The sequence below is a fragment of the Canis aureus genome, chromosome 1, assembly GCF_053574225.1.
Source record: "Canis aureus isolate CA01 chromosome 1, VMU_Caureus_v.1.0, whole genome shotgun sequence".
Lineage (NCBI taxonomy): Eukaryota > Metazoa > Chordata > Mammalia > Carnivora > Canidae > Canis > Canis aureus.
This window is the reverse complement of record NC_135611.1, coordinates 17,000,202-17,022,581: the sequence shown is the minus strand read 5'-3', so window position 1 is coordinate 17,022,581 and position 22,380 is coordinate 17,000,202. Positions and strand designations below refer to the sequence as shown.

Below are 22,380 nucleotides of genomic sequence, written 5' to 3'. Positions count from 1 at the left end.
TTGGTCTTAAAGAACAGTTGTAGTTCTCCTGGGCATTGTTCAGCTTTTACCATATGGACTTGTGTAGCGTTTTCCCATGGGGTGCCGGAGAGCTCAGAGCCAACTGGCCCACCCACAGTAAGTCTGTCTTTACGGTATACATGCTTACCCTCAATCCTGGCTCCAATTCTTAAGTCCCAGCTTTTTTCTTTTCTTTTTGTCTTTTTAATTTATGCTATCTTCTCGTATTTTATGTATTATAAACTGCCTTACATATCTGGAATAGATCCAAGTACAAATTTAAATCCACAAAGAATAAACATGGCCCTGTTTCAGAGGATGATCTTACTGCACAGGGACCATGTGTATTCATTCACCTTTCCCTAAACATGCATTCAGTGTGGAAAATGGGCAGGGCATGGTGCTAAGAACAGGGGATTCAGAAATCAGACATGGCCTTGCCTTTATATCTGGTGGAGAAAAGACAAAACAAGCTACAAATTGCTTTAAGTATGTAACAGAATAAAACCTGATAAGGAGAACCATAGTGACTGTGGATATACTATGGTAACACTGTAAATTCCACAGGATTGGGAGCTGGGGTTGGGGCCTGCAGGGGGAGGGGTGTTTTTAAGAGGGAGAAGACCTTTTATCCAGGCAGAGGGAACAGAATGGGCAACAGCTTGAGACAAGAGTCTGCCATTTGAAGAAATGAGACATAGGGCGCCTGGATGGCTCAGTAGTTGAGTGTCTGCCTTTGGCTCAGGGCGTGATCCCTGGGTGCTGGATTGAGTCCTGCATCAGGCTCCCTACTGGGAGCCTGCTTCTCCCTCTGCCCATGTGTCTGGCTTTGTCTCTCTCATGAATATATAATCCCCCCCCCCCAAAAAAAAAGCTGTGAGGAAAAAACATAGGATGAGGGTAGAGAGGTGGAGGTCAGATCACTCAAGGCCTCTCAGGTTAGGATAAAGGAGTAGAGACTTTTCCAGGTCAATAGGAAACCACTGAGGGATTTTAAGCCTGGGTCAGACATTATCCCTTTTAAGGTTCAAGATCTCGCTTTCTGCTGCATGGGAATGAATCCCCTAAGGAGGCGGGGCAAAAGCAAAGACAACAGTCCCAATAGTCTAGACCAAAGGTACGTGTGGCCTGGACCAGGTGGGTGGCAGTAAAGAATCCAAGTTTGGATTGATGAAATATTGGACGCTGAGCATATGTGAAAAGGATGGATCTAAAAAAAAAAAAAAAAAAAAAAAAAAGATCACTTCTGGATCCATCTAGAGCAACTCTTCAGGTATTAATGGCACAAGGTGAGAGCAGGAGGGTTTGTATTGTGAGTAGGGAGGGGAGTAGGAATTACCATCTTTGGGGCACCTGGTGGTTCAGTGGTTGAGCATCTGCCTTTGGCTCAGGGCGTGATCCTGGGGTCCTGAGATTGAGACCTCCATCGGGCTTCCCATGGGGAGCCTGCTTCTCCCTCTGCCCGTGTCTCTGCCTCTCTCGGTCTCTCTTGAATAAAAATCTTAAAAGAAATTACCATCTCTATTTGGATGTATTACCTTTGAAATGTCTTGAAAACATCCAGTAGAGCTCAAGTGGACCACTGGATATGGAAATTGCTGAAATATATATATCTCCTCCTCCCAAGACCCTTTCTCAGGAAAGCGCTAGACTGTACTCTCCACCAAAACAGAGTAAATCAGAAAATGGGAGGAAAATACAGGTTCCAGGAAACCCAGAATCTGACACTAGAAGGATTTCCCAGGCTGACAGTAAGGGAGATCCTGAGGCCACAACCAGCTTAGCATGAAATCAGTTCAGACCAGGGAGGGCCTCAAGTTCTGCAAGGAACTCCTTCTAGAAGTTTGAAATAACAGAACACTTATGTTTAAATGTGTGGAGACAAACTTTATACAAATGAGAGTGATTTAGGAGTTGGATTCATGATTACTTTTTAAAGGCAAAAAAAAAAAAAAAAAAAGATGAGTTACAGGAAAGGCAAAAATGCAGAAGGAAAGAAGGAAAGGCACGGAGCTCTCACCAGGGCTCAGAGGTCGGTAGCATTTCCACAATCCTCCCGTAGACGATGAAAACTGGTCTGTCCCAAAGCAGAAGTACCCTGGAGGCAGAGCTGGGCAGTGTGTGAATAGGGGCTCAGAACAGTGGGTTTCTCTTCTTTCTCCCACAGAAGGAATTTGTCAAGAGACAACACCATAAACAGGTGGCGGTGCGGGGAGCCGGGGGAGTTGTACTCTAAGTTACTTATAAGAGCTATAGCCGTAAAAATCAAAGAAACGAGTTTTAAACATTGGAACATGGTTGCTGTGGTGGGACAGGAGGGCCTGGGAGGGGTTGAGGGCCTGCAGTTTGTCTTCTCAGCTGTGGAGGCACTAGATTCCATATAATATTTAAAACTATGGTAAGATATTTACTAAAAAACAGGTCACACACCACTGATTTTACTTTACTATGTAACACATTGAAAATCCACATGAATAAGACATCAGAACATTAAAAACAGGACCACAGTTACGGCTACCTTCACTTCAGAATACCTATGTTCCTTTCTGATAGTACTGAGGCTAATGCATTAATTGTTAATATAATTTTTCTACCAAGAAATAGTCAAAAGAAAAGCCTGTTCACTTGGTTTAAAAAGGCCCTAAATAGAGGTGCCTGGGTGGCTCAGTTATTTGAGCATCTGCCTTCAGCTCAGGTCATGATCCAGGAGTCCTGGGATCAAGTCCGGCATTGGGCTCCCTGCTCAGCAGGGAGCCTGCTTCTCCCTCTAGCTCCTTCTCTCCCCCTGCTTGTGCTCTCTTTCATCTTAAAAAGACCCTAAATATAAATAAAACTCAAGTACAAAAATAAATGGAATATTAGCATTCTTTTTGAAACAACACTTTCAGCTGCTAAGGACGCACTCCGTTCTTAGGGGTCAAATCCATGGAAACGCCTTTGATGTAAAATGATCTTATTCTTGTGAATTGTAAGCAAGGAACCAACCCTGGTTTGTCGCCTCATACGGAGTTCTGCTCTGCTACACAAGGGCATCCCAGGTACAGTACTAAATGTCCCCTCTAGAAGCGTTCCTAGAATTAAGCATACACCTGTTAAAATAGGAGATCATGCATTAGTGATGGAAGTACCACTCATTCAGGATTCCATCCCAGAGAAATAACTTCACAAAACAAGCCTCCATTTCACTGGGGGGAAAAGTGGTTAAAAACATGCATATTGGTTTTGGGTTTTCTTTTTTTGGTGTGAGGACATTTTGGTAGTACGTGAAGACTGCACTACTTAGAGACGATTACTGAAATATAGAAGAGTAAAAGGACATATCTGGGATTCACTTTAAAATGCTTTAGCACAGAGGGATGCCTGGGTGGCTCAGCGGTTGGGTGGCTGCCTTCAGTTCAGGTTGTGATCCCAAGATCCAGGATCGAGTTCCACATTGGGCTCTTGTGAAGAGCCTGCTTCTCCCTGTCTGGTCAGTCTGTCTATCTCCCTCATATAAATAAATCTTTAAAAAATACTTTAGCAAAGGAAAAAAAGGGACAGAGAGCAAATGGAGAATCTTGATAATCACCGCTGTTGCTAGTAAGCCTATGGGAATCAATTTTCCCCACTGCAGAATTCATATTTTCATAATTAAATGCACTCCGAGGGAAAACATGGTCTGCTTTTTGCTTTCAAAAAAAGAGGTAAGGGGATCCCCAGTGGCTCAGCGGCTTAGTGCCTGCCTTCAGCCCAGGGCCTGATCCTGGAGACCTGGGATCGAGTCCTGAGTCGGGCTCCCTCTGCGGAGCCTGCTTCTCCCTCTGCCTGTGTCTCTGCCTTTCTGTCTCTCATGAATAAATAAAATCTTTTTAAAAAAAAAAAAGGTGAATTTGTACCGCCTTCCTCTTTGTGTTTGGGATGCAGGTATACTGGAAAGCCAAGGCTGCAGTTTAACTAACTAGTTGCCATCCAACCAGTTCTACCCTTGGCCTGGTCAAAGTGCTCTCAGAAGGAACCCAGGTTGAGATGCAGACCAATCAGGGCAGGATACCAGAGATGAACAGGAGCAAGCTTAAAGCTAATGAGGAACCTGTCGACCTAATGTGAAACTCTAGTGGCCTACGGTCTTGCTCAAGCAGGACTGCCTAACCATGGAAAAGGATGTTCAAAGATAATTATCTGGTCTAAGTATTTACCCAAATGATACAAACATAGTAATCCAAACAGGGGCACCTTCACCCCACTGTTTACAAGCAGCAATGGCCAAACTATGGAAAGAGCCCAGATGTCCGTCGACAGATGGATGAAGATAATGTGGGACATATATACAACGGATTATTACTCAGCCATAAAAAAAATATCTTGCCACTTGCAATAACATGAATGGAACTCCAAAGCATTGTTAATTGAAATAAGTCAGAAAGACAATGATAGGATTTCCACTCATGTGGAATTTAAGAAACAAAACAGAGAATCATAGGGGAAGGGAGGGAAAAATAAAGCAAGACGAAATCAGAGGGAGACAAACCATAAGAGACTCTTAACTCTAGAAAAACAGGTTACTGAAGGGGCAGTGGGGAGGGGGCAAGTGGATGATGGGGACTAAGGAGGGCAGGGGATGTGACGAGCACTGTGTGTTCTAGAAGACTGATGAGTTACCTCTATCTCTGAAATCGCACTATGTTAAATGTTAAATAAAACTTTTAAAAAATGAAAGGGAGTAAAAAGATAACCATCTGGTAAGTCAAGAGAAGCCTCATCCTCTTATGTGGGTAATTTGAAAATGAAGTTCTTGGTCTAAAACATGTAGCTAGCCCCCTTGTTTCTCCACGACCCTCCCTCTTGTGGCAGCTCTAAACAGAGCCAAATATGGAACCAGAACCAGGGCAGCAAAATGAGGACGCAGGCAAGGGCAATGGGGGCTGCAGCAAGCCAGTTAGCACTCGAAGTCTTCACGAAGGCCCTTAGATAAATAAACTCAAAAGGATACACATTGAAATGTAAATTTACAATAAAAGCTTTTGTACATGTAAGACAAGGATTAAGGCCCAGTATGTTAGGATAAAAGAGGTGAAGGCAATTTTATGAGAAAGCCAGCTCATCTGAGGTCATCTTTCCTTCCCACTTTATTAGCATGAGTCTCCCCCAAATGGAACAATTTCTCCTTTCCAGAGGTCACTATGGAAGCACAGCTCTTCCCTTACGTGAGGAAATGCATACTTCACCCTTCTTAGCTTAGCCTGTGGGGTGGCAGGACAGGGGTCAGCCTGTGGGACGGGGTGGCCTTCACACTTCTGCAGAGTAAGACAGGCTCCCGTGCTCACACCATGTGTGCGCAGCAAAGAGGAGCTCGCTTGCAAGAGTATCTACCTGGGGAGTCAAGACGACCTCCTCTTTATTTAATAACAAGGTAAGAAAAGCCACCCAAGGCATTCAAGAGATTCATTCCACAGCTATCCTGTTTTTAAGGCTGATAAGAATTATCCAGAATGCCCCACAGTATCTTCACAGTGAAGATGTTCTTTATGTCAAACAAATCCCCTGGGCTGTAACTAAGCCCATCTCCATTTATTCTGCTCTCTGTGAGAGAGATCAGATTGCAAGATCTAGAAGGAACTTCATCAAAGCCCCAGACTCCTGCAGCTCAGGACCAGGGAGCACCAGAGGGTAGAGAGACCAGCACCAGTAGGCTCTAGAAGGGCAGTGGCAAGTCATACACGTCTTGCCATTCCAGACCAAAGTGCCATCTGGTGACGCCAGGTTAGGTGTCTTCTCATTCATTTTGATAAAACTTGATCTCTTTGAAATCTGTATCTTAAAGTTTAAAACCTGAACCCATCAAAGCCCCAGGGAGGGCCCCCCCTTAGCATCATTATCCTGGAGAGGGGAATTAGAAGACCCCAGTTCTAAGCCCTGCATCGCTAGGCTGCAAAATGGGCAAAGAGCAAGTATTGTGATCATTAACAAGAAAAGCAGCTCCTTTTTTGGGTGCCCCTTTCCGTGCAGGAACTTCAAAGCACGATTTCCCCTTATATACTTCTCTGAAAAAGAAGTGCCTTCCCCTCACCATGATGACAGTTTTCTTTCGTAGAGTCCTCAGAAGTGTGGATGAAACTCTCCTCTCTTGGGGCGCAGCGTGTTAAACGTGGCCCCAGCTGTACGGAATGACTGTGTACGGCACATACCAAATGTGTCAGGACAGCCCAAGAGTCGAGCTGTATGTAAGTGAAGGGCTAAGTAGACATCCTAAGAGGATACCAGTCATTGTAGAGCTGTATGTAAGTGAAGGGCTAAGTAGACATCCTAAGAGGATACCAGTCATTGTAAAGGATGCACAGGGAAAATGAGGTTTTTAGGAACAGCCAAGAAAGGATTCACTGAAGAGGCAGGACTTGGTGGGGCAGCCTGAACAGAGCTCGATGGCTAAGAGCTACAAGGTTGGGGGTGGGAGGGGACAGGTCCACACTAGAGATACACATATGCCCCCTCCCTGCTCCCACGACCCAGAAGTGGTTCCAGGTGTGCCAACACCGCTTCCCTGCCCTAGGACAGCAGGTGGCAGCTGGACCGCCAGGGCCTCCTGGGCGAGGCACCTCCAGCCTTGAGCAGCCTTTGTTACTGACCTCAACGCGCCCTCCACAAATAATTTTCATCTGTGCTGGAACCTGAAAATGTGGTTCCCAAACACTAGGGGTCTCTGGGAAAAGACTTGAAGGTGGTGGGGTTGCAGGAGTGCTGAGTCACTTGTTGGGATCTTTTCATGCCTTCACTTGAGATTTTAAATATCAGTTCCTATTACATCCTCTCTCACAGGGTGCCACACATTACGCTGTCAAACTCAAGGCGTACTTCAAAATGCAGAGGTCACTTATGAGCCACTTTGTCTTGCCGGCCTCCAATCAAAGAAATCCCTGTAGAGAACCTCACGATCACATCCCATCCATGAAATGCTTTTCCTGTTTATAATCATTTCTTTTCCTACTATTTAATCAACATAATTGCTGTCACTCAAAAAAAGCAACATGGGTACATGCCTATGCTTTCCATATAGATATATCTGGAGACTACTTGGTTTAAGGCCATCTGGTAGATTCATGTTAAGATAATTATTTTATGTTAATTACAAACCTATTAAAAAAAAAAACCTGTTTGCTAGGGATTGAGAATTTCGGTTATCAGAGGAGTGAACGGATAAGAAAGCTAAAGCTAGAATGGGAACAGAATCTCTGCCAGCACACAGATTTCCTATCACACTACATGGAAAAAAAACTGTTTGCATTTGATGCTTGCAAGGAAAGAAAAACACAGCTTGACACTGAAAAGCTTTCATTTATAATATGCTGAGCCATGTTTACATCTTGGGAGGAGGTTCATGCGGTGCAGCAACAAAGCAGAATATATTTGAAGAAAGAAAATGCACCAAAGGTCACTAAGTAGCTCCAGACACCAAGCTGAGAGCCTGCAATGGGAAATGAAATGTGATGGAATCTACACATTGGGACTTCGAACTACTCGGCTTGGGAAACACAGGAGACCTCATAAGGACCAGCCTACCCTTCCCACCTCCACCCACATCATCACTCCCAACTGCCCTCAAATCACCCCACATGGAATGGTAAGGAGATGCCAAGACTAGTACCTAACAGACAAGGGAGACAGACTCCGGGCTGATGGATGGTCCACCAACACAAACTTTAGCTAGAAGTTTCCATGTCGAGGAGCAGAAGGACTTGCTGCAATTACAAAAGACCACAAGGACCCAGGCTTAACGACTACAGAAACAAGCAACCACTTGTCCCCTAGGTGAAGAGCCAGGCTGCTTGCTGCCTTTTTTGCCCTTTGCTCCAAGCTTTTTGGCCTTAGGTCCAAACTGGAATCATGCATGGAGCTTTAAAAATTCCTGGTTCCAGGTCCCCACCTCCAGAGCTTCTGATGGGACTGGTCTCGTGTGCTATGGGGGCACTAGGTTGTTTTGTTTTTTTTCTAACACTCATTTCAGGGGCACACATACTCCAATGTTTATAGCAATGTCCACAACAGCTAGAATACAGAAAAGAGCCCAGATGTCCATTGACTAATGAAAATGTGATACACGCTGGATTACTTAGCCATCAAGAAGAATGAAATCTTGCCATTTGTAGTGATGCGGATAGAACTAGAGGCATTAGAGAAAGACCAATGTCATTTCACTCATATGTGAAAACAAATAGATGAACATAAGAAGAAAGGGAAGAAAAATAAGATGAAAGCAGAGGGAGGCAAGCCATAAGAGACTCAATTCTAGAGAACAAATTGAGGGTCACTGGAGGGGAGGGGTTGGGGGGGATGGGGTTACCAGGTGATGAGCATTAAAGAGGGCATGTATGGAACGAACATTGGGTGTTATATGCAACTGATGAATCACTAAATTCTACCCCTGAAACTAATAGTACAGTAGATGTTAAACTAAATTTAAAAATTAAACACACCAGGTGATTCTGAGGCGCAGTCCAGGCTATGAATCACTGTCTATGGCTTTACATAGCAAGCAAAGAGCCTCGAGCAAGCAAATGCTGGAACAACGTAGTGGTGAGCAGGACCGTGCATACCTAAAGGACCACGTTGAAAAGCAGTTTCTGCTTCCAAAGATCTGGGGTGGTGCCTTCGCACCTGTATTCCCAACTGAGGTCTTGATGTAAGGGCTAGAACAGATTATGGCCTCCATCAGACATCCTAGAGATTCTACAGATGTGAACATCAGAGACATTAGTTACTTTATAGTTGGTTTAACCCTTTCCCTTCATTGGCACTGCTAACAGCACTTTAGTTTCATTGGATCTCTCAGGATCACCCCTGCTGGACAGGGGTACCCATGGAAAGTACGGTGTGTCTATAAAACATCCCCTTTACTTAGCCCAGTGCAGGCTGGATTTTATTGGGGAGAGGATGTTATGAGCTGAACTGTGACCTCCTGAAGTTGAAAGTTCTAACCCCAGGACCTCAGAGCATGACTGTATGTAGAGAGAAGAGCCCTGAAGAGGTCATGGAGTTAAGAGGTGGTCATTCAAACAGGCCCTAATCCAATAGGAAGGGTTGCCCTTAGAAGATGAGAGGGGCACCTGGGTGGCTCAGTTAAGAGTCTGCCTTCAGCTCAGGTTGTGATCCTGGGGCCCTGGGATGGAGCCCTGTGTCAGTCCCTGCTCAGCAGGGAGTCCCTTTCTCCCTGTTCTAACCCTCCTCCTCACTTGTCCTTAGATGAATAAAATCTTAAAAAAAAAAAAAAATCAAACATGTAAGAGAGAAGACACAGGGAGACAGTCTATAAACCTGATAGACCCATCGGAAAGGGTCAACCCTCCCAACACCTTCACCTCAGACTTCTGGCTTTTGAAACAGAAAATAGTTTAAACCACCCAGGACTAAGTCGTTTAGGCAGTGCTAGCAAACTAACACAGGGGGCTTGGTTTGTGGGGTTTTAAAAGATTTTAGAGAAGGAGAGTGCAGGGGCAGGGGAGTTGCAGAGGGGGAGAGAGCATCCCAAGTAGACTTGGGGGCTGAACCCCATAACCCTGAGATCATGACCTGAGCTGAAACCAAGAGTCAGGCGCTTAGGCAACTGAGCCCCCCAGGTGCCCCTGTGTGTCTACTTTTGATAACTTGTCTGACCTACATTTTCATTCAGTATTTACGGAATGGACAATACTGTTTTCTAGAAGTCCCAGTCTCCTCTACTTCCTTTTAATTTGTGGTTGACAGGAAAGCAAGGTAACCACAATTTTCCGGCCCATAGGAAGAGCCCAGTGGTTAAGAACACAGGCTACAGAGTCCAGCTTAGAACCCTGGCTCTGCCATACACCTGCTCTGGGACCTTGAGATCTTGTGTGAAGACTCACCCATGAGGAATGTAGCCATCCGTTTTCTGTTGTTAGCTCAGGTTTTCATATTTTAAACTCCCCCTCTCCTCCACTGGGTTCCAGCTAGAAACCAGTGCCTGGTTAGGGGACCTCCACATAAGTACCAGGTTCTGGCATAAAACTTCTTTTCCTGTATCCACCCAGCTAGGCCAGACCGTGCAGGAGGGATCTCTAGCAAACCTATGGAGATTAGTAAATCAGTTTTTATAGAATTTGCAAAAAAAAAAAAAAAATCCTTCAACTTCTCAGATAAAAATCTCACTGATGTTGCGTTCTAGGTTCTTCTAACCTGTCAGGCAGTGTCAGAACTATGTTCTGGTATTTTTTAAACAAACTTGCTTCCAAGGAACAGCCTTCGTGGGTTCCTAGGAAGGCAACCTCTGTTCGGCCATGCAATTTTTCCACCATAAAAATTGCTAGCGATTTCGCTACAGAAAAATGCCAAAACAAAACACGGGCACGCTACCGAGAGCAGTGCCAAGTGAGAGCAGAGCGACAGCTGGAGGGCAAGCCATGGCACCGTCTCTGCCCGGGCTTTTAGACAGCCTGACCTCCTGGGAAGTAGTACTGGGCACACATAGGTCACAAAAATGGTGTCTGGAGATCTGTCAACCTGTCCTAGCTCAGGTGCCCTTTTACCCTGTTTGGTTGAATCTGTGAAAACTGGCTGTTATCAAGGTCAGAAGCTCCAACCTGAGTTTTGTAGGAGCTTTTCCTCTACCCAGCTTTATCTCCATAGGATGTTCTGTTCCTTATCAAGTTTTTAAACCTTTTCCCTCTTTTCCATGCCCCGTTGCTTTTCTCCTAGTAGGTCAGGCGGTGTATCCCAACATTTCCCTCCTTTCCTCTAAATGCCATTTGGTTTTGCTTTTCTCACCTTAAAATATTTTAGTGCTTTCCTTTACCACTTTCTTCCCTATGCTCAGATTTATAAGAACAAAAGGGTTGACATTCTTAAAAAAAGGCACTGCAGAATTTAAATTCAAAAGATTTAAATACTGACACAGTTACTCAGTGGAACTGAGAAACCGTGTAACACCTTTTAGCCATAGAGGGACAAGCATGATGTCGCAACTGATTTAGAGTACCCTCCGATGGTGGGGTGCCTGGGTGGCTCAGATGGTCAAGCATCTGCCTTCTGCTCAGGTCATGATCTCAAGGTCCTGGGATGGAGCCTTGCATCAGGCTCCCTGCTCAGCCAGGAATCTGCTCCTCCCTCTACCTCTCCCCCTGCTCACACTCTCTGTATCAGTCTCAAATGAATAAATAAAATTGTTTAAAAGAGTATCCTCCATTGAAAGGGACTTTGATGCATGTCTCTCAAAAAGGCACCCTCCTTGGATTTTTGAATGTGACGTTTTCCACCATAGATATTCAGAACAAACTCACAGAGAGGCAGCTTTGAGTCAACAAAGCATGGGATGATCAATATGCAGATCAGGAATTAAAGTAAGGAATGAGGGGCTGGGGAGGGGAAGATCAGCCAAGGCAATCCAGGGAGTACTCAACTGGCACAGGATACCTGGTCTTCGGAACATGAAGAAAAGCAGAAGTTAGTACTTAACTACTTGCAAATAGTCAGCTTAAGAACACTGACAAGTTAGGTCTATTTATAGGACCATTTGGGGATGATGACTGGGCGGGGAAGATCCAGCTTAATAACAACCGATCCCTGAGATCAGGAAACCAAGTCTCAAAGACACTCAAGGCCAAGCGATGCAAATGCCATAAGGCAACATGAAGGCAAGGACCTAAAGATGAAACGAAACACCCTCCAAATCACCTTCCTGAGAACTTCCATCTGTAGACAAGGTTAGGTATGGAGAACCCCACTCTTGGTCTTCGTGTTAAGAGGACGCTCGAAAGAGGCTCAGTCTGTTAAGTGTCTGACTCTTGAACTCAGCTCAGGTCTTGATCCCAGGGTTGGGAGTTCCAGCCCCATAATGGGCACAGAGCCTACTTGAGGGTGTGAGTGGGGGTGGGGGGAGAGGACTCTCCAGAAGTTGGCAAACTCTGTACATAGGGCCAGATGGTAAAGATCTGAGGCTTTGGGGGCCAAATGAGGTCTTTGCTGTGCAGGTTTTTTTTTTTTAACCCTTTAAAGATCTAAGTGGCATTCTTAGATTGTAAGTCGTGTAAAAACATGCTGTGGGCCCTATTTTGCCAATTCCTGCTCTATACCAAGCTCCCAGAGTCAGATCCTAGAGCAGAGAACCCTCCGGCCTTCCATCCTCTCTCTACCAGCAGCTGCTAGGCTGACAGCTGCCCCCTGCTGCTCCCAGAAGCTGGAGGCTGCAGAGCTTCACCCCAGGAGGGCAAACACGGAACCTTCCACAGGCACAGCCGAGAAAGGCTGAGAACAGAGATAAAGGCTGACAGCAGATGCAATCCACCTTTCTGAAATCCTACCGGGTATGCAGAGATGATCTAGCTCCCGTTCTGCTGCACTGAACAAGGCAGTGCATTTGTGTGTGTAAGTGATCACTTGTGCTTTTGGCTTGAAGCTGGAAAGATGTGCTGCTTTGCTCAAAGGGGATTAAATACGTAGACCTCATACCACTGCTCCACCCCCTACCTGTGTCTCAGGAGGGAGACTGTCCAGAAGGTTCAGATACAATCACCATGATCTAGAATGGACTAGGAGAGTGAAAGAATGTGGAAGGGCAGGCCTCCCTAGAACAGCCTGTTTAAAGGTACAGTTGGAAAACAGGAGAGTGGAACAAGCAGAGGTGGACTGGGTGTTTCTAGTGGGCCAGTTCTGAGGAAGCCATCCACCTCACGGGGCAAACAGCCAGAGAATTCACTTCTTTGTAATGCTTTCACATTCCAGTGATTCTTGAGAGACTTGGGGCACACGTTGATTTTTCTCGCTAACACCTCTGCAGGACAAAACTTGGGTTACCACCGGGCCTGAGTTCCTGCACCCCTGGCTCAGCGGGTTTCTTTTGCTGATAGGAGACAGCTGGGCCTTAGGAAATTTCAAGCTCCTAGCCCCCAAAATGTGACCTTAACTCAGATGTGTGCCTGCAAGAACTCTTAAAAAAATGTCCCCAAAGAGATCGTTGACTCAAAATTCCTTTACTAGAAGATGAACTGAATTAAGATCTGTAAGTTCTAGGAGGGCAGAGGTTGGGTTTTTTTTTCTTCTTCTGCCTTTCACGCAGTTGTATCCTAAGTCCCTCGAACTGGGCTTGGCACATGGTAACTCACAAGTCATCTGCTGAATAAGTGAACCCAAGTTGTTGGTAAAGCTTTAACACTAGTAAATGGCTTCGTGGAAAAGAACCGAGCTGGAGAAGCTGAGGTTATAGTTGTTTATGTTTTCATCCCTAGAGAAAAGCCATAAACAACAGAGACCTTTGTTCTCTGTATACTCAGCAAAAGGCAGACCCTCTCTCACAAAAGCAGCAGGGTCCTGCTGAGCAGGGGGCAGTAGGTCTGGAGAAGCTGAACTCACTGACATGGAAAGTACTGATTGAAATGCAAACTTTCTCGGGAGAAGATAGGGTATTCTAGAATAAAAGAGTGCATTGGCTTTTTCCGGGCGCACCCACGCAGCAGCTTCACTTAGAAAAGAGGAAGTTAATATAGGAAAGTCAGGCATCAGTGACTTTAGGGACAATGAACGAAGCAACTGGACCCACCTAAAGAGGGTACTCCAGGGAAACCACAGCCTTCTGAGGGCGAACTCAGTTTCCTACCACTTTGGGTTGTTTCTCTAAGAATGAGTGAAAAGTGATACAGAACCCCGCCCTGGCCAACACCTTCCACCTCCACGCCCTCCTCCTCCTCCAGCACCTGTTCATCAGTTGAAGATAGGCGGGGGAGGGAGCAGGATCCCCTTTAAAGCTGTAATCCCCCCATTTCTTTTTTTTTTTTAATTTTTATTTATTTATGATAGTCACACACACACAGAGAGAGAGAGAGAGGCAGAGACATAGGCAGAGGGAGAAGCAGGCTCCATGCACCGGGAGCCTGACGTGGGATTCGATCCCAGGTCTCCAGGATCGCGCCCTGGGCCAAAGGCAGGCGCTAAACCACTGCGCCACCCAGGGATCCCCAATCCCCCCATTTCAAAGCCAGAGTCCACAGGGCATTTAACACAGGCAGGAACACCTGTGTCCTCTTCAGGTGTTACAGTAGCAAGTTCAGGACACAGGTTGTGGCTGCCACAATCAGCACCTGTAACACACTAGCAGGGCAAGCGGAGAAGCAGATGAAGACCAGGATAGCACCTCATAGCAGCACAGGGGATCTGTTTCCAAAGAAAGCCCATCTCTCAGCTAGAAAAGGAGGCATATGTAGATAGAGCAACAGCCCTTCTAGAAAGCCCCATAGACTGAGGTCAACTTTCACTCACTTGTAACGTTCATTCAGTCTTTTGACAACATATGGAGTATGTCCAGGCCTGAGGCTGGCATCTGAGGGGATGGCCATGGACCAGGAGACAGATGCTCCACACCCTCAGTAGGCCAACCATCCCGTGGCACAGAGAGTCTAAACCAGGGAAACTGAGGCTGCCTGCAAACGTGTCTGTGATTTAGACAGTTCTGCACAAACCACCTCTACCCATCTCCTGCCTTCTTTTCATACCAGCTAGGTTCTCCTCTTTAGGAGATGGACACTCATGAAGATACTTTCTGAAATGGAGCAGCATGCCCTGAGCCACCCATAATCCACAGCGCCCCACCTCCACCCCCTGCCGCTTCTGAGCTTTGCCAGCTGCAGGATGGGGAGGCAGACAGGAGGGTCTGCTTGCTAGTCTTACCTTCCAACACCACCCTCCATGACTTCAGGAAAAGGACGAACTTCTAAGACCCTTTAAAATGGGGTACACTAAGCCTTCCGCGTGCTCTTACGGTCGCACGAGTAGGGTACCTTAGGTAGCCAGGAAGCAAGAAAAAGACCCGCTTTTTGTGATTTTTCTGGAGGCTCTGGATTTCTAGGCTTTCTTACATTCGAAAAGGCATCTAAAAACCGGTGCATGCAGTGGTGTATGAACACCCTGTTTCTGGCTGTGGTCTGAACTGGCTTTTTCAAAAATTTCTTCCCTGATGTCCAAAACTCAAATGAGCATCCACTGAGGACTTACTACGTGCACCCAACATGCCAGACTTGGGGAGGCTCAACAGGGTAATATTCATCACTTTCTGTGCGTATCAGCTCATTCAATCCTTCATCATAACCCTATAACTTCAGTACTAAACAGGGTCTTCGTTTTACAAAGGAGACCACTGAAGTAGATTAAGATCAAAGTCACAAAAACAACGTCGTCAAGCTGGGACTGGTTTCTATTACTGCACAGGTTTCGACCTCTGAGCCCTTTGCAGGAACTCTGACCTGCCAGATAATACAGCCTTCCCTCCAATGTGGCCTCAGCTAGGGTAGCTGGTAGTACTGCTCTAAGTGACTATATTCGGGATTTGGAGAACAAGAAACACATTTGCAGAAATAGCACGTTAACCACCATATCTTAACAGGATTCAGCAGCACTTGTATTACGGAAAAGTGGGAGTTTCTGCATCCTTAGGTCACTGTGTCCCATAAGGGCAGGATTCAAAGAGCAGTATCTGATGAGACCCAGAGGGACAGACACGTGCTGCTGTGGGGGCAGTTATGGGCCACCGCAGCCCATGACCCACAGAACGGAAGTCACAACCAACACAATTTTAACACCTAACACTGTGTTGGAGAATGGATTTTTCTCTTGCCCAGAAAGCCATTTCTAGCTGCTTCTAATCTCTTCCCTCCGCCCCCCTCCCCCCCCCCCCATCATGGACAGTACTATATGAACTATTTGACTGGACTAGATCATCTATTTGTGTACTGGTTTCAAAGGTCTTACTCTAAAGAAATCAGGTCTATAAACAGAACAGACACAGGAACTTTTCTATGTGCAATTTAAGGCTATTTTAAGCTCATCATAGATGCTCAATAAAGCTTTACTGGGGTCAGGAAAGTTAGGATGTTTACTGCACACTGCTTCAAAGATTGGATTTTGGGACTCCTGGGTGATTCAGCGGTTGAGCATCTGCCTTTGGCTCAGGGCGTGATCCCGAAGTCCCAGGATCAAGTCCCACATCGGACTCCCTGCATGGAGCCTGCTTCTCCCTCTGCCTGTGTCTCTGCTTCTCTGTGTCTCTCATGAATAAATAAAATCTTTAAAAAAAAAAAGATTGGATTTTCTGGACACTTCCTACACAATGTATATTTTCATTTTTAAGAAGCCTTTGACGTGTCATTTTACTGATACACCCAATGAATAAAAGGTAAACATGAACCTCTTGTTCAAAACCACATGGTCTCAGGAAAAACTAACAGCCACGAGAGCATAACACCCTGATCAGTTTATATGCTTAGTTTGGCTATAACAGTCTTAACACTCCATTCTCTGAATTCTTTACTAGTAAAGAAGTACACCCTGCATCAGATTATAAGGCTGAGCAATACGTACCCTAAGCTTGTTAAGGGGGTCACCGGCATTCACTCAAGTATTTGTCAAAGTTTGGGCACTTGGCCCAATGCATGTTGGAGTAGAGGGTCTCTACAGACAGACTCTGTGATTAAGAGGAAATCCTTCAAGAGAGGAAAATTGGGGACCCCTGAGTGGCTCAGCGGTTTGGCACCTGCATTCGCCCCAGGGTGTGGTCCTAGACTCCCAGATTGAGTCCCACGTCGGGCTCCCTGCAGGGAGCCTGCTTCTCCCTCTGCCTGGGTCTCTGCCTCAGTCTTTAAAAAATGAAAACTATACACATATGAACCAATTTTGTGTATGACCGGTTAATATGAAGCCAGTTGCTTTAGATGGAGCTCAAGGATAGTGGTAACCCACTGGTCACGGACAGTGTTGGAGTTTATCATCAAACTGTCTTTTGAATTTACCGCCATCTGCGTTAACGATCTTCCTTAGATCCCAGGATCTTGAAAGTTCTGCCTTTGTAGACACCTCTGGGATGATGAAAGGGCCTGGGCCCAGACTCTGAAGTCAGATAAACCTGGGTTTGAAGCTTAGCTCCCCACGTGTATTAACTTTGTGACCCTCACCAACTTTACTTAATCCTGGGGTTTTGGTTCTTCCCCCGTAAAACTGAAATACCAACGCAAGAGCGGCTTTAGAGGATTAGAGATAATGTACTTGAAGTGCACAGAACGATGCCGAGTATAAAGTCCTCAGGTTGTTATAGGAAAGGCGAACGTGGAAAGGTGCTTAGGTGACACTACGTGAAACAAAGTGTACAGAGGTGACGGGGAGGGGTCCAGAACAATCCTTCTGAACCCACCTCTCTTATTTTCATCTCCATATCCTTTCAGGAATAACAGATCAAATTAATACTACCATGAACACAGTAGGAGTAAGCACATCCATTTTTTTTTTAAACTCTTAAACTCATCCTTTTTTTAAAGTCACAAAATCATTTAACAAGTTCTGAAGGGACTTCTGCAGTTCTCGCTTGCGCTAAGAACTGTTCAAAGGCCCAGTGGGGAAAGTGGGGCCATCTGGCAGTTTCCCAAGCAGCTCTGCTACTGTACTTAAGTTTCATTAAGGGTCACCCAGGAGTTGGGGAGGAGTCTGGTCTCATCGAGGGCTGGTTCTTTTCGTTTTTGGTTAACGTGGTAGGAGTAACTCGGGAATCTGCAGAAGCCTCTGCGCCCCTCTAAGGATTTACCATGGGTTCGTGCGGCGACCAGATGGACAGTTTCTATACAAGCACTCCGCCTTTAGTGGACATCGCATTAACACCCAGGCTCTGATTCGAGAGATCTGCAATAGGCCTGGAGACCCTAAGCAAGCTTTTAGAGGATGCTGGTGCTGGCTTCCAGATCACATGTGGAGCGAACAAGAGTCTACAGGGGCTGGATGATCAATTCACAAACCAAACAATCCCTCATTCCTGGGGTTCATGAGCAAACAGGCGCAGCAACTGCCAACCAACTTGGTCTTGAGGAAATTACTAGGCTGTGAAAATTTTGTATAGTCAATGGAGTATGCACAGGACTCTGGACGTCCACCAAGGAAGTAATGAAACCAGAAGACATTCACAGGGACCAATGCCCATTTTCCCCAGCTGAAACAACCCCCTTCCCATTCCACTCACTCCCCTAAACAAAATTCCTTACTTTCCCATGATGCAAAATTATCCTTGTTAGTTCTCAAGCTTCCTTTGGACAGCTGTTAATAAGAACACTTATCAAGACCCTAATGGTAGCTCTTGAGTCTTCGTGTAAAACAAAACCCAAAACCCCCACCAGTTTTCAAAAAAAAAAAAAAAAATCTAGGGAAGAGGGTAACGGTTTGACAGAGTCAACTTAGAACACTCATCAGGCACCAGCGGTTTCTGGAAATTGGACATGCATTCTGCAAGTGCCACTGATTTATGTACAATTTGACCTTCAGGGACTGAACAAATGAGTAAACCATCTCAGGGACACGTTCCCCATGAAGTTAGAGGCTTTGTGCTAGGATGATAAGCAAACAACATGTCCTAATACCGTGGTCATGCGGATAACACAGGACTAGCACCAGGGAGGCAGTCACTTCAACCTGCTGGAGGCCCTTGCTCACCCAAGTTAACCTCTTCCCGCCTTCAGGTAAATGTTGCCTGCTGCCTTCAGGTTAACTGAACACACTCCCCCCACCTGGCCCCCGCACATTTGTTCCGTGTCCACCACCCATGTCCTGGAGAAGACAACCCCTCCCAAGCCCAAGCAGCATTGCCTCCCTTAAAGGATGGTGGTCATTCCACCGCCAACAGCAGATTTGAGAGCATGGCATGCAATGGAACTGATTACTGGTTTTTGCACCACAAGCTCACCAGCCCTGGAACCACTTATATCCGAACCTTTGAGCATGTGAGTTGACATTCTGCGGCTCTGCAAGCATGGTGATGGATTCATCTGTTACAACATTAGTCAGAGTAGATCTTTTTAATTTTTTTCTTCCCCAAATTCACTTCTGGGGATTGCCGTGTTACCTGGTAATACCCAATATTTATCCTGGCACCCCAGAGCATAGGACTCTCAAACAGTCTGGCATGACTTTGTGATTCCCCCTATCTTACATGGTACCTTTAAAAAGCAATTTGTGTTTATGGGTCCAGGGAAAGCACTGGACCAGAAGCCAAGAACTGTGCGGTGTGAACAAATCGCCCCTCACCTCCGGAGGGTTTGCAAGCAGGGAACAGTAACTTTTTTTTGTTGTTGAGAATAAGAACCACCTGGGAGGCATTTTCAACCCTACAGATCCCCCAGCCTGAGTTAGGGGTGATTTTAAGGAGCACCCAGGTGCTCTGCGGACTGCCCTTTCAGGAATTACTCTCCTTGGGGCTCAACAAACTCCACATGCTTTCCTCCCCGGGGTCAACACAACCGCGTCCACAGCCCACAAACCACCTCCATCCTCGTGCCCACGGAGGCCGTGAGTGTGTTACACTCTGTCCCCGCAGAAGGTCAAGAGATAGTCAAGGACCAAGTATTTGTCAACTTTGTTTTCGAAACCAAATGCAAACACCTCCAACCGTCTTCTCTACGGTGCACGGTCTACACCCACAATCCAATAACCCACTTTCTGTATAGACTTTCAGCCTCCTCCTCTCCTCCTCGCCAAGTATCCCAGGAAGCGGCAAGCGCCCCGGGGGTCTTGCTTGGGGCGCGAAGCCTGGGTGCACGCCTGGCCGCCCGTCCTTGCTCCGCACCCAGAGCCCCGGCAGGGGGGCTGCACCCAGGGGCTCCCCGCGGCCCCGCGCCGCCCAGCGCGCCTGCGAGCCTGTCCTCTGCGGAGCCTCCTCCCCAGCGAGGCGGGGTGCGCGGCGGCGGCTCGGCGGAGCCCGGAGGCTTACCTGAAACACGTGGTGAGCTCCCCCGAGGGCTTCAGACACGGGTACCTGGTCGTGGCGATCTTGTTCTCCGAGCAGAGCTCCCTAGGACGACAGGCGCGGCGGCCACTTGGCGGGGCGGCCGCGGGGGAGCGGAGGGCCGGGCGCGAGGGCGGCGGGGGGGGGGGGGTCGGCGGGCGCGAGTCCCCGGGCGGGGGGGGCGGTGCCCGAGAGCCTCGACCCACCGATGGGGGCCCGGGCGGGGCGCGGAGTTTAGAGCCGCCCCGCGCAGTCGAGCGCCCAGCCCGTGCCGGGGTGCTGCCGGGGGCCCGGGGTGCTGCGGGGGGCCCGGGGTGCTGCCGGGGGCCCGGGGTGCTGCGGGGGGCCCGGGGTGCTGCCGGGGGCCCGGGGTGCTGCAGGGGAGCAGGGGTGCTGCAGGGGTGCTGCGGGGGCCCCGGGGTGCTGCCGGGGGAGCCCGGGGTGCTGCGGGGGCCCCGGGGTGCTGCCGGGGGGCCCGGGGTGCTGCCGGGGGCCGCCCGCACCCCGCGAGCCAGGCGCGCACCGAGCGGGCGCCGGCCGCGCTTACCTGTCGCCGTCCTCGGGCTCCTCTCGGAAGCTCCACGTGTGTCCCAGCGCCAGGAGCAGCAGCAGCGGCCCCAGGCTCCCGCGCAGCCGCCCCCTGGCCGCCCCTCCCCGCCTCGGAGGCGGCGGCACCATCGGGGAGGCTCCCGGCTTCCTCCCGGCGCCGCCGCAGCCCTCTCGCCGCCCGCGCCCCGCTGCTCCGCCGCGGCCGCCGCCCTCTCGCCGGCAGGGGGCGCCGGGGGGCAGGGGCGTCCGCGCCACCTGCGCGAGGCACCCGGCGGGGTGTCGGGGAGCTGGGGGGGGGGTCGGGGGGCGCCAAGGCCGACGACGGGCTGGGAGGCGGGTCGCCGGCGGTGCCGGGCTCCTCGCTCGGGACGCGCGCTCGGGACCCACGCGCTCGCCGCGCTCCGCTTGGGGCCGCGCCCTCCCCGCTCGCCTCTTCCCGCGCGGGGTGGGGGGGCCGGCGGCCGCGCATCTTGCCCCGGGCTAGCTCCGCGGGGGGAGGGGCGGGGAGGAGGAGCTGCCGGCTCGCGCGCCGCGGAGAGGGAGGGAGGGAGGGAGGGAGCGGGGCCCCGGGGTTAACCGGCTTCCTCCCTGGCGTCAGGTCCCTCCTGAAGGTCGGGGCAGGCCTGGGGCGCCTCCGCGTGCCCCCCCGACCCCCCGGCCCCCGGGCGCTTCTCCCCCGCGGCCCTCCCACGCCCCGAGACGGCTCGACCTTACAGGGCGAAGCCACCTGGGGTCCCTAAAACCTCCAGGTTCCCTAGTTGCTGCATGTGTTGGCCAAGCCGCCGCTTCCCTCCAAGCTGCAGGCGGGGGACAAGCGCAGAGCGCACCCCCACCCCGGGCTGGGGGGAGCACCCCTTAGATGCTCTTGCCCTGAGCGGCTTCCACGCGGGCTCCGCGCCACGTGAGCCCCCGCACGTGAGCGCTGGAAACTCCTGGGAGCAGGTGAGACGCGGGGGCGGGTCCTTGACCTCCGCCCGCCGCTGCTTAGGGCAGCCCGCCCGCGTCTGCGGGCACCGGGAACACCTCGGGCGGGGCCGGGAAATCCGCTCCGCGGGCGCTGACCCCGCTGGGATTCATCCTGCCTCCGCATCTTAACGCCGCTGCGCGTCCGGGGCTTCTGTGCCTGGCAAGGGGCAGCTGGGGACACAGGTCGGGGCAGGCCTGGGGCGCCTCCGCGCGCCTCCCCCCGACCCCCCCCCCCTCCAGGCGAGTGAGTGGCCGTGGCCGTGGCCGTGGCCCAGAAACGACTCGGAAGCGCACGAGGCGGTCATGGCCCCTGACTCCTAACACCCGCGCGGTTCTGCAGCCGCCGGGACCAGGCGAAAGGTCGCTTGTTCCCGACTTAGCGGTGTAAGCAGGTGCTTGGATGCAGAATATCCTGGTCACCTGAGAATTGCCGCGCATAGCGCATACAGCTGGACTTCCTTTAAAAAAAGATTTTATTTATTCATGAGAGACAGAAAGGGAGAGAGAGGCAGAGACACAGGCAGAGGGAGAAGCAGGCTCCCCGCGGGGAGCCCGACGGGGGACTCGATCCCAGGACCCCGGGGTCATGCCCTGGGGGAAGGCAGGTGCTCAACCGCTGAGCCACCCGGGCGTCCCCAGCTTGACGTTTTTAAGAGCAGTGGCAGTCTCCCCCCTCCGCAGAATGCTTTTATAGTTTCCAAAGGTTTTTCACATTCATGATTTCATTTGATACACTATCCCTTGAAACTAGAAGTCGGATTTCTTCATTCAGTGAGGTGGTGTTTTTTGGTTTTTGGTTTCTTTTTTTTCTCTCTCTCTCTCTCTTTCTACAAAGCTTATGCAGACTCTGCAGACCGTAAAACAGACTTGATACTAAAATAGGATGCCTGGGAAACAAAGGGTTGCAGAAGGGGAGGTGGGTGGAGGGATAGTGGGCATTAAGCAGGCCAGGTGATGAGATGAGCACTGGGTGTTTTACTATATGTTGGCAAATTGAATTGAAATAAAATGAAAAATATGGTGCTACACACAAGGAGTAAATTTTCACGTAGCAATTCAGAAGACACTTTAGAAGCCTGCAATACCCAAGAATGATGATCACGGAGTCAGGAATAGAACAAAACCTGGGTTCAAATCCAGAC

The 22,380-nt window shown here is 49.1% G+C and overlaps 1 protein-coding gene across 1 annotated transcript in view; it reads right to left on the bottom strand.

Moving 5' to 3' along the window:
• The window catches only part of CCBE1 (collagen and calcium binding EGF domains 1), a 226,970-nt gene extending 206,514 nt beyond the window's left edge, over positions 1 to 20,456 (bottom strand). Inside the window, exons 1-2 of the mRNA XM_077891458.1 lie at positions 20,271 to 20,456; positions 19,709 to 19,789 (exon numbers count right to left, since the gene is read on the bottom strand). Of these exons, the coding sequence (XP_077747584.1) occupies positions 19,709 to 19,789; positions 20,271 to 20,401 (212 nt within the window). The 5' untranslated portion in view covers positions 20,402 to 20,456. The remainder of the gene's footprint in view (positions 1 to 19,708; positions 19,790 to 20,270) is intronic.
• Between the last annotated feature and the right edge of the window lie 1,924 nt (positions 20,457 to 22,380).